The sequence below is a fragment of the Apodemus sylvaticus genome, chromosome 10, assembly GCF_947179515.1.
Source record: "Apodemus sylvaticus chromosome 10, mApoSyl1.1, whole genome shotgun sequence".
Taxonomy (NCBI): Eukaryota; Metazoa; Chordata; class Mammalia; order Rodentia; family Muridae; genus Apodemus; species Apodemus sylvaticus.
The window spans coordinates 98688721-98701209 of NC_067481.1; the positions used below are offsets into that span (position 1 = coordinate 98688721).

General features: G+C 42.9%; 1 protein-coding gene across 3 annotated transcripts in view; it reads left to right on the plus strand.

Annotated features, from left to right (window-relative positions):
- Positions 1-12489, plus strand: part of Cluap1 (clusterin associated protein 1) — a 44504-nt gene that overhangs the window by 4632 nt on the left and 27383 nt on the right. For all 3 annotated transcript variants that reach the window (XM_052197942.1, XM_052197941.1, XM_052197943.1), the window contains exons 2-6: positions 1131-1242; positions 3059-3143; positions 4076-4255; positions 6777-6872; positions 8527-8610. In XM_052197942.1, the coding sequence (XP_052053902.1) occupies positions 1142-1242; positions 3059-3143; positions 4076-4255; positions 6777-6872; positions 8527-8610 (546 nt within the window). In that variant the 5' untranslated portion in view covers positions 1131-1141. The remainder of the gene's footprint in view (positions 1-1130; positions 1243-3058; positions 3144-4075; positions 4256-6776; positions 6873-8526; positions 8611-12489) is intronic.

The window sequence follows — 12489 nt, forward strand, 5'->3', positions numbered from 1 at the left end:
ACTGAGCAGGGAACTTTGCCGGAGAGTGGGGAAGCGGAATACTCTTCCTCGTGCTGTTCTTTGGGGGAAGCATCCTTTTTGTGGCACGCGGTTATATTTCACTCTTACTGTTCCTAGTTTTAACTACAAGTTAAGTAGTATAGCTGCCCCTGGCTCACACTGCTAGAAAGAGTGATGGGACTGTAACCCAAAAATCTTGTTTCACTTACAGAATAGTAGCAGGTTATGTCATCTGGGATTTGAGGTTATGTCTGTCCCACATAGTTTTTGATGAGGCCAGCACTTTGCTGGGATCATTGGAGAGTGATCTGTATACTGGAAAGAGTATCTAAAAAGAGTATTTCAGAATGTTGACCTTACATAAATGCTGTGTAGTTGTGTAGCCTTTGAGACTATACCCATTTAACAGAGGAGAACTTGACAGCTATTACTTAGCTAAACTTACTGTTTAGGCAAAGCTTGTCTCCTTTCATAGGGGGTATAAAGGAAAGCTGCTATATAAGGGAGATATATATATAATATATATATATTATATATATCATCAGAAATGTTGGTTGTTTTCTTCTTTCTTTTTATTTGTTTTTCAAGACAAGGTTTTTTTTGTTTTGTTTAGTTTTGTTTTTCCTGTTTTGAACAACAGCCCTAGATGACCTGGAACTTGTTTTGTAGACGAGGTTAGCATCAAGCTCACAGAGAGCTGCCTGCCTCTGCTGGGATTAAAGGTGTGCACCACAATGCCGGGCCTGGTTGTGTTAATTTCTAAGTCTCTATTTTTGTTTTCTCCTTTCTTTCAAGCAGTGGGGCTTTTTTCAGGCACTCCCAACTTATAATATAATTGTTTACTAATTTTTTTACAGTAAATCTCTTTTTACAGTAAATACTGCATATAGTTCAACCATTCTTTTAATTTTTTTCTGAATATGAAGTAACTGATCTTTAAAATTTATGTCACAAAAACCCAGGACAGCCTGGGCAATACAGAGAAACCCTGTCTTGAAAAAAAGAAAGAAAGAAAGAAAGAAAGAAAGAAAGAAAGAAAGAAAGAAAGAAAGAGAAAACAAAAAGATGAACTATTTAGGCGGTGCTGCTGTTTGCTAAGGACTGACTGAACTGTGTTTTCTATCGAACAGATTTCACAGAGATGATGAGAGCCCTGGGGTACCCACGCCATATTTCCATGGAGAACTTCCGCACACCCAACTTTGGGCTTGTCTCTGAAGTGCTTCTGTGGCTTGTGAAAAGGTTAGGATGCACTTTGTTCACACCTCAGTGTGGCTAGTTGGTTTCAGTCAGAGGCTAACTGGAAATTGTCGTGATGCGAAAGAAGGCTACAGTGCAACCTGCATAGGGTGGGCTTAGCCGTCACTTGTACAGAGCTGCCAGGCACGATGGTGCAACTAGATGTCTGTTAGTTTAGGCTCAGCCTGGCCTCCATAGCACATTCCAGGCCAGCCAGAGCTACATAGTAAGAGACCCTGTCTCAAATTTTTAAGAAATGAAAGAAATCACGAGAGTTTAAAGAACATGGAGGAGGTGACCGTCCTCATTAGAGTGCCCGTACAGCCTTCTCTTCAGCCCCCCACAAAATATCAGGGACCTGCTTGCACACTCAGGATATACTGTATCAGGTATATTATAAATATGTCTGGAGAGCTGGCTCAAAGGTTAAGAGCATGTTCTGCTCTGGCAGAGGACCTGAGTTTGATTCCAAGCACTCACATTGGATGAGTCAAAACTGCATAACTCCAGCTCCAGAAGGACCTTAGACCTCTGCCTTCACTGGGCACTGGTAGTCACATGCACACCCTTACACAGACCCACACACATACACATAATTAAAAATGAACTAAAAATCTAAAACAAGACATATATAGATTTTTCATTGTGTTAAAAACTTTGTATTAGGATTGACAACCTTTTGTGTTAAGAGCCAGATAGTAAATATTGTATGAGTTGTTACACTTAAACTTCAGTCTTCATGAGATGTCAGTTGAATATTCTGCAGTTACAGGCAGCTGGGAGCCATCTGACATCGATGCTAGGAACTGAATACAGGTCCTCTGGGAGAACAGTGTATACTCGTAAGCCAGTGAGCTGCCTCTCCAGCCCATTTTCTTTGCTTTTAAAATGTAAAAACTATTCTTGCCTTTCAGACTGTACAAATACAAGGGTAAGAATCTTAGTCTTCTGAGCCTTGGCAAATTGTTAGTAAATAAAAGCAATTTCAACAACTCTGCCTCTTCTTAAAGGGAACTACTTAGCGTTCGTGTCTGCCTTGGGCCAAGGACTATCAGCTTGAGTCACAGTCTTGATTATTTTCACAAAAGCTCGACCTCTGAGCTAGATTTAGATTGTGACCTGGGCCCCGTACTTGGTTTGCTTACCCTTGAGTAGTATGTGTGTGCATGTGCACACGTGTGGAGATGAGAGCACAGTATTAGTTGATTCTCTCCTTCTACCTTTATACAGGTTCTGGGGATTGAGCTCAGGTTTCCAGACTTACCGAGCAAGCCCCTCTACCCGCTAAGCATGTGTGTATACACATACATGTATGGATTCATGCTAGCCAAAGCATACATGTAGAGGATCAAAAACACAGCTTGTAATTGGTTCTCCTCTTGCACTCTGTAAGTCGTGGAGGTTAAATCCTGAGTGCCAGGCCTGGTAGAGACCTGCTCACCCACTGAGCCACCCTGTGCTCTGAGTCACAGCCTCAGGCGTGGGTTGGAATTTGCTCCCTGGGTATTTTGTTTGCTTTTGAAGTTTTTGCTTAATTACATTGCCTTGGATAGAGCCTGGAGAACTTAACCTTAGCAATCATCTACTTTCTCTTTAATGGACCTTTTTTATTTTTGCTTTTGTTTTGTTTATTTGGTGGTTTTGTTTTGCTTTGTTATATTTTAGGTGGGGTTTCACTCTGTAGACCTGGCTGCCCTGGAACTCACGGAGATCTGCCTGCCTCTGCTTCCCAAGTGCTGAGGTCTTAGATAAGCACCACCACACCTGACCTCAAGGGACTTTCTGTTGGGCGGGCTCATGCGTGTTCTCTTGTTCACAGGTATGAGCCGCAGACTGATATTCCTTCTGACGTCGAGACTGAACAAGACCGAGTTTTCTTCATCAAGGCCATTGCCCAGTTCATGGTTAGTTCACAGGAAACAGGTGACTCCTGGTTGAGAGTTGCTGTTTTCTAAAACCATACCACTGTCAGGCTTCTCTGGAATTGAGTTACCAAAGTGTTTTGACTCATTACTTGTATGGTTTTATTTGTTTATTTTTGGATAAGTAATATGTTTTATGTTCAAAAGTTTAAGATCAGGAACTTATACAGAATAAAAATGACTTTCTGCCACGTCTGCCCTGGGCTGAGTAACAATCATAATATCCACTATTTTGGATTGATCCCAGAGTTTGCTTATGCATATTTAATCAAATTATATATATATAATTATATATATTCCCTTTCACACATGCTGTGTAGCATCTTACTATCTTCAGTTAATGCTATATTTTGGAGAACTTCCCAAATGCATATAAAATTTCCTCTTACACTTGAGTTAATATTGCTTACATAAATATCTCACAATTATGTTACTTACATATGTATTTAGGTAGTTTACAACCTTTTTTTATTTGAAATAATGCTGAAATGAATAGCCTGTAGTTTTCATTTTGTATGTGAGTCTATGCTTAGAGTGTTCTGAGAGCTGGAATTATTGGGTCAAAGATCCATGCATCTGTAGTTTTGGGGTTGCTCTTTATCACAATATGAGACACGTATAATGTGTTTTATTCCGTCTTGAAGAAACCAAAACAAAAAACAACTCAGTAAGAGTTATGTCACAGTTACTGGCAGAAACATTCTCAAATTCCCTGCATGGAATTTGTACTGTACCTGCTTCAGGGTGTGCTTCAAAGAGCCCAGTGCTTGGAAGGATAGGACAGGAGAACTGAGAACTGAGAGTGTGAATCTAGCCTGAACAGCTGCATAGTGAGTTCCAGGCCAGCCTGGGTTACATAGTAAGACCCCGTCTGAAGAAAGAAGCAAAGCAAAACTTTGTCTGTCTCCAAACAGGCCACAAAGGCACATATAAAACTCAATACCAAGAAGCTCTACCAGGCGGACGGGTACGCAGTGAAAGAACTGCTGAAGATCACATCCGTGCTTTATACTGCAATGAAGACCAAGGGGATGGAGGGCTCCAGCGTAGGAGAGGAAGACATCAGCAAATTCAAGTTTGATCTTGGCTCCAAGGTAAGGATGATGAAGTCTGTGGCTAGCAGGTGTCTGTCTCAGACATGGCGGGAGAGAATGTCTAACCTGCAGCTCCATCTTTCCTTGCTGGTTACTGAGGACGGTTCTTCAGTCTGTGGTAACAGTTTTGTTCTCATTAGTGTTGGGATGAAAGCAAGTCACAAGAAATCCAATTGGTTTACAGCCTAATTTTATCAGATTGTGTTCAGGCACTGAGGTATAAGCACAGGACAGAAAGCCTGGGTTCCTGCTGCTTAGTTGGAGGAATCAGAATGTGAACAACAGTGACAGAAGTGTGGAAGATCTGATGCAGTTCGTGTCCTGGAGACCAGCAGAGCAGTGTGGGAAAGGAGTGCACTGAGGGTCAGGGCTGTCATCATAAACAGGGCTGTCAGGGGCTTCAGGTATACACGACTTCTTAGCAGAAGTGAGAGGGAAGAGACAGGCCATCAGGCCATGAGGTGAGAATGGGGACTAGTCCCATGATAGTGTTTTGTGCATTTGAGAAAAGCAGAGGAAGCCCTCTGGTGGAAGCTACAGGGTAAGTACAGTAAACCCTCTGGCCTCAGAAAAGCCTTACTCTGGGGTAGAAAATCAAGTTTTCAGCAGAGTGTGTTCCAGGACAGCCAGTGCCACACAGAGAAAACCTGTATTGAAAAACAAACAAACAAAAGAATGGAGAATTACCGGGTTACAGTGTTAGGGTAGGAAAGGTATCGTCAGGGCCTTCTCATATATTGCCATAAAAAGGTCTCTGCAGAAGCAGCTGAAGAGGTTCTCAGTCCAAGGCTCAGATGCAGAGCTGAGGAACGAAAAGATTCCAGATAAGAACACACACTAATCTGGTGCCAGGCCAGCTCTTTTCTCTCAGGACCTGGAGAAAGCATTGTGATTACCGTGCTGGCCTGAGAGACACATACCAGGAGTCAGAGGTCACAGCTGAGACTCAGACATAGTTAAAAGTTAATTTATGTGTGTAGGCACACAGTGTTATGGTGGGCAAGAAGGTCAGAGGCCACCACGGGAATTGGTTCTCTCCTTCTGCTGTGTAGGTCCTCATCCAGATGCAGGTGTATTTTGATGGCAGGTTTTATAGATTTGGGTATGATTGAGGAAGGTGAGACGACACGAGATCCTCAAGTCGTGTTGCCAGACTTGATTAGCGGTGTGCAAGGGCTACTTCTGGGCATATTCCTCAGAAGCCACTGGCTAAGGTGGCTAGCATAATCAAGGAAGTGGGCTCTAATATTATTTAATTTTTAAGTAATCTAAAGATAAAAATAGCCACTGTGGCTAGTGAGTTTCACCAGAGATATTGTTAAGTTTTTGGATGTCCTAGCAGAGATGCCTAGGAAGGGTTTGTACATGGTACTAAAGCTTAAAGTTAAAAGCATCAACATGCAGGGGCATTAAAGCCATGGGTGAAGTAAGAATCTGTCAAAAAGGAAATGCCAGAGACTGAACTGTGGCCCATACCACTGTGGAGAAGTGGGAACAGTGAGATGAATCTTAGAGAGAAATGGGGGGACTTGCTGCCAGGCAGGCAGGAAAAGATATAGGAATGGAGAGTGGTACCCTGGACCTTAAAAGGAGAAGCTGGAACTGTAATGGTAGCACAGAATGGGCAGAGAGAGGGGAGGGAGGGAGGGAGGGAGGGAGGGAGGGATAATTGCTGAGAATTAAGAAGATGAGTTGTTGCTGATAGATTGAAAGTGAAGAGAGAAGGTCAGCGTTACTCCAAGAGGAGAGGGAGCACGGACGCCTGTGTGTATGGGCTCCTTGGGGATTTAGAGGGAGCACGGACGCCTGTCTGTGTGGGCTCCTTGGGGATTTAGAGGGAGCACGGACACCTGTCTGCGTGGGCTCCTTGGGGATTTAGCATACTGAAGGAAGAAGGGGACAGGCACGGCCTAAGGAAGCACAAGTCATCGTCAGAGCTGCTGGCATCAGCCCAGGAGAGTCTAGTGCTTAGTGGGGTTGGTTTCTGTGAGCTTCATAGAAGCTCTTGGAAGAAAAGTCTAAGGTACTGGCCATGGGATGTGTGTCCCTCAGGTTGCCCCTGTGGTCATTCTACCAGTAGAGACCTAGTCTGAATAGGAAGAATGTCACCTTTTTTTTTCAAGACAGGGTTTCTCTGTAGCCTTGGCTGTCCTGGAACTCACTCTGTAGACCAGGCTGGCCTCAAACTCAGAAATCCGCCTGCTCTGCCTCCCAAGTGCTGGGATCACAGGCGTGCGCCACCGCTGTGTGCTGCATGTCACCTTTCTGTTGTTCACACCTCTAGTTGTGAATTCAGTTTGACATTACAGTTGGGTTTCTGAGAAAGCAGGTGTCCTGGACTTGGTCCATTTGAATGTTGTCACTGTTTCCTACGTTGGTGTCCAGGAGCTCTGTCCTCCAGCAGTAAGAAGGGCTACTGAGACACGTGCTCCGTAGTCACACGCCTGCCTGGGGGCTAGCAGGGTGGCAGCTGAGTGCCTGTTGAAAAACGCTGATTCCGCATGTGCAATTCTCTGTCCAGATTGCAGATTTGAAAGCAGCCAGACAACTTGCTTCTGAAATCACTGCCAAAGGAGCTTCTCTGTATGACTTGTTGGGCAAAGAGGTTGAGCTGAGGGTGAGTAGTGTTGAGTTTGGGATTGAAAGTCTCTCTCCCTGCCCTGCGCTTCTTCCAGCTTCTACTCGGCTGTTCCTGGTTGAGTGGGCGAATGTGTGGGAAATTGGCAGAGGGCATGGAACCTTTTCTGATCCTGGTAGACACTGCCCACTGGTGTTAGTTGTTTTTAATTAAAAATACTTTTCATACAATATATCTTAAGCATCTTCTTTCCCCTCCTCCAACTTGTCCCTTACATACCCAACTCCATGGTTTTTTCTCTCTAAAACACAAAAGACAAAAGAAAAAAGCATGGGGTCCTTTTGGTGCTGGCCAGCTACTCCTGAGCATGAGCCTGCCTGGAGTGTGGTTAATGCGTCGGTGTCGGCCGTGAAGAGAGCGGAGCTCCTTCTGTAGCAGCCGTCACCTGCAGATGGCTCCTAGGTCAGGAGTGGGGCTTTGCATCAGTGGTGGTTACTATCATTAACTTCTAGCTCAGGATTGGCAAATACATGGCCTGAGGCTGTGGCCTGCTTCCTGGCCTCTTCTCTGCATTGCTCTCAATAGCATACCTCAGCTCATGGCTCCCAGAACCCACTGCCCCCCAGACTTACCCAGAGATCATTATGAAGCCAGGTGTCATGTTAATGTCCCTAATATGGAATTGATCTAGTCATTAGGAGTTTCAAAGTTTTCCCAGGTGATTATAACATGAATGTTTGTGACCAGTGATCTAGGTAGCACTTCCAGGTAGCTGGAAGATGTTATGAAACTTGGTGCGTGCACTATCCATTCTATGCTGTTCGGTACAGTCATACTGTGTGCACTGTCCATTCTATTTAAGTGGTTCCCTCCATACCCAGGCTGCTTTAACACCACAAGTTAACACCAGGATTTTGACAGAACAGCAGTTTGGAAAGCACTGGGTTAAGAAGAAAAGAATTATTGAATCCTGATGTGTACACAGGGAAGGAAGGGGTTTAAAGCATGCACTCTCGGTCTAACAGTTTTTACTGTGAGCAGATTGTATTTCCTTGCTGTCTTTCAAGTGTGTCACCTTCCAGTGCTCTCCCAGTTGCCCAGTTTCATAGTAATACATAACTTCCATTCTCTAGGCTCAAGCAGAAATGCAAGGCTTGGTTATAGGGGCTGTGGACACACAGACAGCAGACTGTCCTGTGCTGAGTGGTCATGTGGGTCACCCATGGAATTTAAGAGTAAAAGTAATGGATATTAATTTAAGGTTTGCCAGGGGCACATGGGGCCCTAAGCTGAAAAATGAAGATTTAAAGTCTCAGGAGAGCCCAGGTAGGCATTGACAAACATTTATAGAAGATGTTTTGCACAGAAAAATGCTCTGTTGTAAATACTGCTTTGTAATTTCTTATGGTGTCAGTGATGGAATTCTAGCATGGCACATGCTGAGCCATAGTCTCTGCCACTGAGTTAACCTTTGGAGAATTAGTGTGACATATATAGCACACACTTTGAGGGGGCATCACTGGGCATGAAGGTGAACATCTATAATCCCAGCAGTTTGAGAGTCTAAGGATGGGGGAGGGCTAAAATTTCAAGCACAAATTAGTAAACAACCAGGCTCTTAAGGAGAAAAATTGGCAACTAATAGAAATTAAAAACTAAACTCAAAATGTATAAGTGATTTTATTTCTTCTAGGAACTGAGGACAGAAGCCATTGCTAGACCTCTAGAGATCAATGAGACTGAGAAGGTGATGAGGATTGCAATCAAAGACCTTTTGGTAAGATCGCATTGCTTCCATTCATTGTTTTTAACACCCAGGACTCAAATATGTGGTTTTCTGCATGCACCAGACAGAATAAGAGGGGTCAGAAACAAGAGGTACTTCAGGAAACTTAAGAGGATAATTTAGGATCCCTGCATTTTGACTACTACTTTTCCCCTCACAGGTAAAAGCAGTTTCTCAAGTTATTAAACATTCACCAGTTTTTGCAGGCAGTGGTAGTATATCTCTTTGATCCCAGGACTCAGGAGGCAGAGACAGGTGGGTCTCTAAGTTTGAGGCCAGGCTGGTCTACAAAGCCAGTTCAAGGACAGCCGGGGCTACACAAAGATACTCTCTTAAAACAAGCCCCCCCTCCACGCACACAAATTCACCGGTTTTGAAGTAATGTAGCCATTCTTATGTTGATATTTTGGTGAGTTTTATCCAATTTTGCTTAGCCAATTCCTCACTACTGGGCATTTAAATAATTCCAGGCTTTCTTTTTGTCTCTATAGAGAAGGGCTTAGAACTCAGGACCTTTTATATGCTAGACAAGTACTTTGCCACTGAGCTACACCCAACCCTTAATTCTAAGCTGCCCTGTAGCAGCTAGCACAGTCACCACGTCTCCCACTCCTCCCCACTGTGGGCTAGATTGTGTTAGAGATGCACACATGCGTAGATGCATCGTTTATTCATGTATGTCCACATGTACAACAAGCACCTGGATCTTGCTTTTAAATGCCATTCTCTGCTAATGGGAGCCATGGTCCCAGGAAAAGTGGCTCATTCCAGAGCTGTTAGGAGAGATACAGCCTCTTAGTGTACTAGGAGGAACAAAGGTGTTCGAAGGTTACCAGAGGTCTCTAGGAGAGACATGGTGCCAACTTGATGAGCTTCCCCTGACCAAACCAGGGACTGTTTACACACCAAAATAAATGATTTTCAATAGTTGGTTTTATAGTATAGATCAATGAAATAGGAAACAATCACTTTTCAAATGAAAAAACTATGTCAAGGACACTACCAATACAATACTTATTACAAAGAGCAAGAGAGCAAGTGGAGTTCTAACATCACCCTCAATCAAGGGAGGAAATAAGGTGTCATCATTAAATAATTTAAATTATGACAGCTTAAAGGATGAAGTCTTTCTGTGGTATTCCTGCCAGAGATGCATGATCTAAATAAGTCAGACAAACTAGAAGCATTCTATCAATTAGCTGGATGACACCTACAAAATGTGAGGTCACGCAATGCAGGCCCAGCTGGCGAGCATGCCACACTGAAGAACACCCAGAACCACGCCAGCACTGCCTGACCTCCTGCCAGCTACAGAAAAGTCCCTAGGCCCACAGGGAGACAGCAGTGACCCTGGGAATACTGGACAGTGGCCATGTACTATGCTCTTGCCCAGTTGTGGGTTTCCTGTTTCCTGTTTAACAGGAAACACAAAAGGAGGACCTCGCTGTAGTCTACTCACCTAGTTCAGGGCAAGTGCTTTGTATTATATTCTGTCTGTTCTGTAATTGTAGGATGGCTACATTTAAAAATGTATAAATAGCCATATTTTATGCATACCAATATTCTAACTGAATCAAGAGAGCATGGCCAAATACAGTCTAAGCACTGAGTGTTAAAAGCTGGTCCTCCTGAAGGGGCGCAGTTAGTCCTTGACGGACGGCTCCTGTGAGCTCTTCATTGTCAAAAAATAATTCACATCCAATGTTTCATAATTCTGAAAATGATAGCATGGGTTCTTAGATAGATTGCAGAGTACAGGCCAGTTATTCCAGAAGCTGGAAATTCTTGTCTATGCATTGATCGTTCTTACTTGAGTAATACAGAAAAGACTGATAAAAGACAGATAAATTCCCTAAACTACAGTGTGACTTAATCAGAAAATATTCATTATCAGCAGGGTTATTGATTAGGGTACTGGAGAGATGGCTTCATAGTTAGGAGCACATCCTGCTCTTCCAGAGACCTAAATTTGGTTCCCAACACCCATTACCCAGGTCACGACCTTCTGAAACTCCAGTTCCAGGGGATCTGATGCTCTAATCTGGCATAGACTATACATATACAATGTACATCTTTTTTTTTTTTAATTAAAAAAAAAAAAGAGTTGTTGAGTAAAGACCCACCACCTTCCTGTTGGAATGAATTTATACTTGTAATAGAATTTTTAATGCATTTGCAATAAATGAATATATATATATATATATATATATATGTGTAGTTTTATAATGTGTGTTTCCTCTTACCACTTGGGGTTTTTTGTGTTTATTTGTTGTTGTTGATTTCTTTTATGATAGAGCTGACTCTGTAGTTCTAGCTGGTCTGGAACTCACATAGAACAATTTAGTCTCAAACTCGAGATCTGCCTACCCTTGCCTTCTGTGTGCTAAGATTAAATGCAAGTACCACCATGCCTGGCTCTTTAGTGATTTTTAAAGGAAGAATAAGAGAAATAGTGTGCTGAGCTGGAGCTACAGATCAGTGATGGTTACTTGTCTGGCACGTTATAGAGCTTTGAGATTGATCCCTCAGCGCGCATACACACATATACACAAACACACACACACACACAAATTCCACAGAAATGATTGGTTTTACTTAAACAAAAACAACGAGGAGGCCATAAATTCACTGACAATAATTATACTTTCAAAAGATGTCCTATCTCTGAGAATCTTGGCAAGTGTCTGCTCTTCTTTCTTTGTGGATCCTGTGACTTTTCAAAGACCTGCAGATAAACATCCAGAAAAGCCTTTATTAGTATATTAACATACATGCAGATTACCAGAGGGGAATCTTACCTTGCCATCAGGAGCTTCTTGCAGGGTTAGACAGTCACAACATGGGGAGAAGGTTCATACACACCCAAGTTGTGCTCCTGATTCTGGTGTAGCTCATTTGGTGATCTGAACCACAAGGCTCCCAACAGCCAGCTTCTCATAACCTGAATATGAAGCCAGCACATTTGCTCTTCCCATGCCCACTTCAAGCAAGTGTACCCTTAGAAAGCTAGGAATGTCTGCAGATGTAGCCAGTGGTCGTTGACCCCCTGTAGTGCCAACAGCCCAGAGCTTCTGTCCCAGTGGGCCTAGACCTTGTTATAAAGCTGCATCTCACCAGAATGGCTAGTTGATGCTGTGGGATCCATTTTTGCCTTGACTTTGCCAATAAAGTAGATTCTTCATTTATTTTAGTTCTTAGTTGAGCTTTTACCATAGAGAAAAAGGGAATCGTTTTTGTCCATCACAGCAGACAGAGGGTCAGAGCTGAGGCTAGTTCATGACGGTTTTGGTTTTGGTCCCCTCCTGAGCCAACTGTGTGTGTCTGTGACTATCTTGTGTCTGTGTATATGTGTCTATCTTGTGTGTGTATATCTGTATCTGTGTATCTGTGTATATCTATATATGTGTATGTATGTATCTGTATCTGTCTGTGTATGTTTCTTATATCTGTATCTATGTGTATCTATGTGTGTATGCATATCTCTCTGTGTATGTGTGTCTATGCATATGTGTGTGTCTATATCTTTGTGTATATATATGTCACATATGTATATCTTTGTGTCTGTCTGTCTTGTGTCTGTGTATATGTCTGTCTTGTGTGTGTATCTGTATCTACATGTATCTATCTGTCTGTATGTGTCTGTGTCTGTATCTGTGACTGTGTGTCTGTGTATGTAACTGTATGTATCTGTGTGTGTATGTGTATGTATATCTCTATGTGTATGTGTGTGTGTGTGTGTGTATATGTCTGTGTGTGTGTGTATGTATGTCTATGTGTGTGTTTCTCTGTATGTGTGTGTCCACTCCCTAGACTGGTATTTTGTAGCTAGGGAGCAGCCTAGGTGAAAGCTGATAGTGCAAGATGATGGAC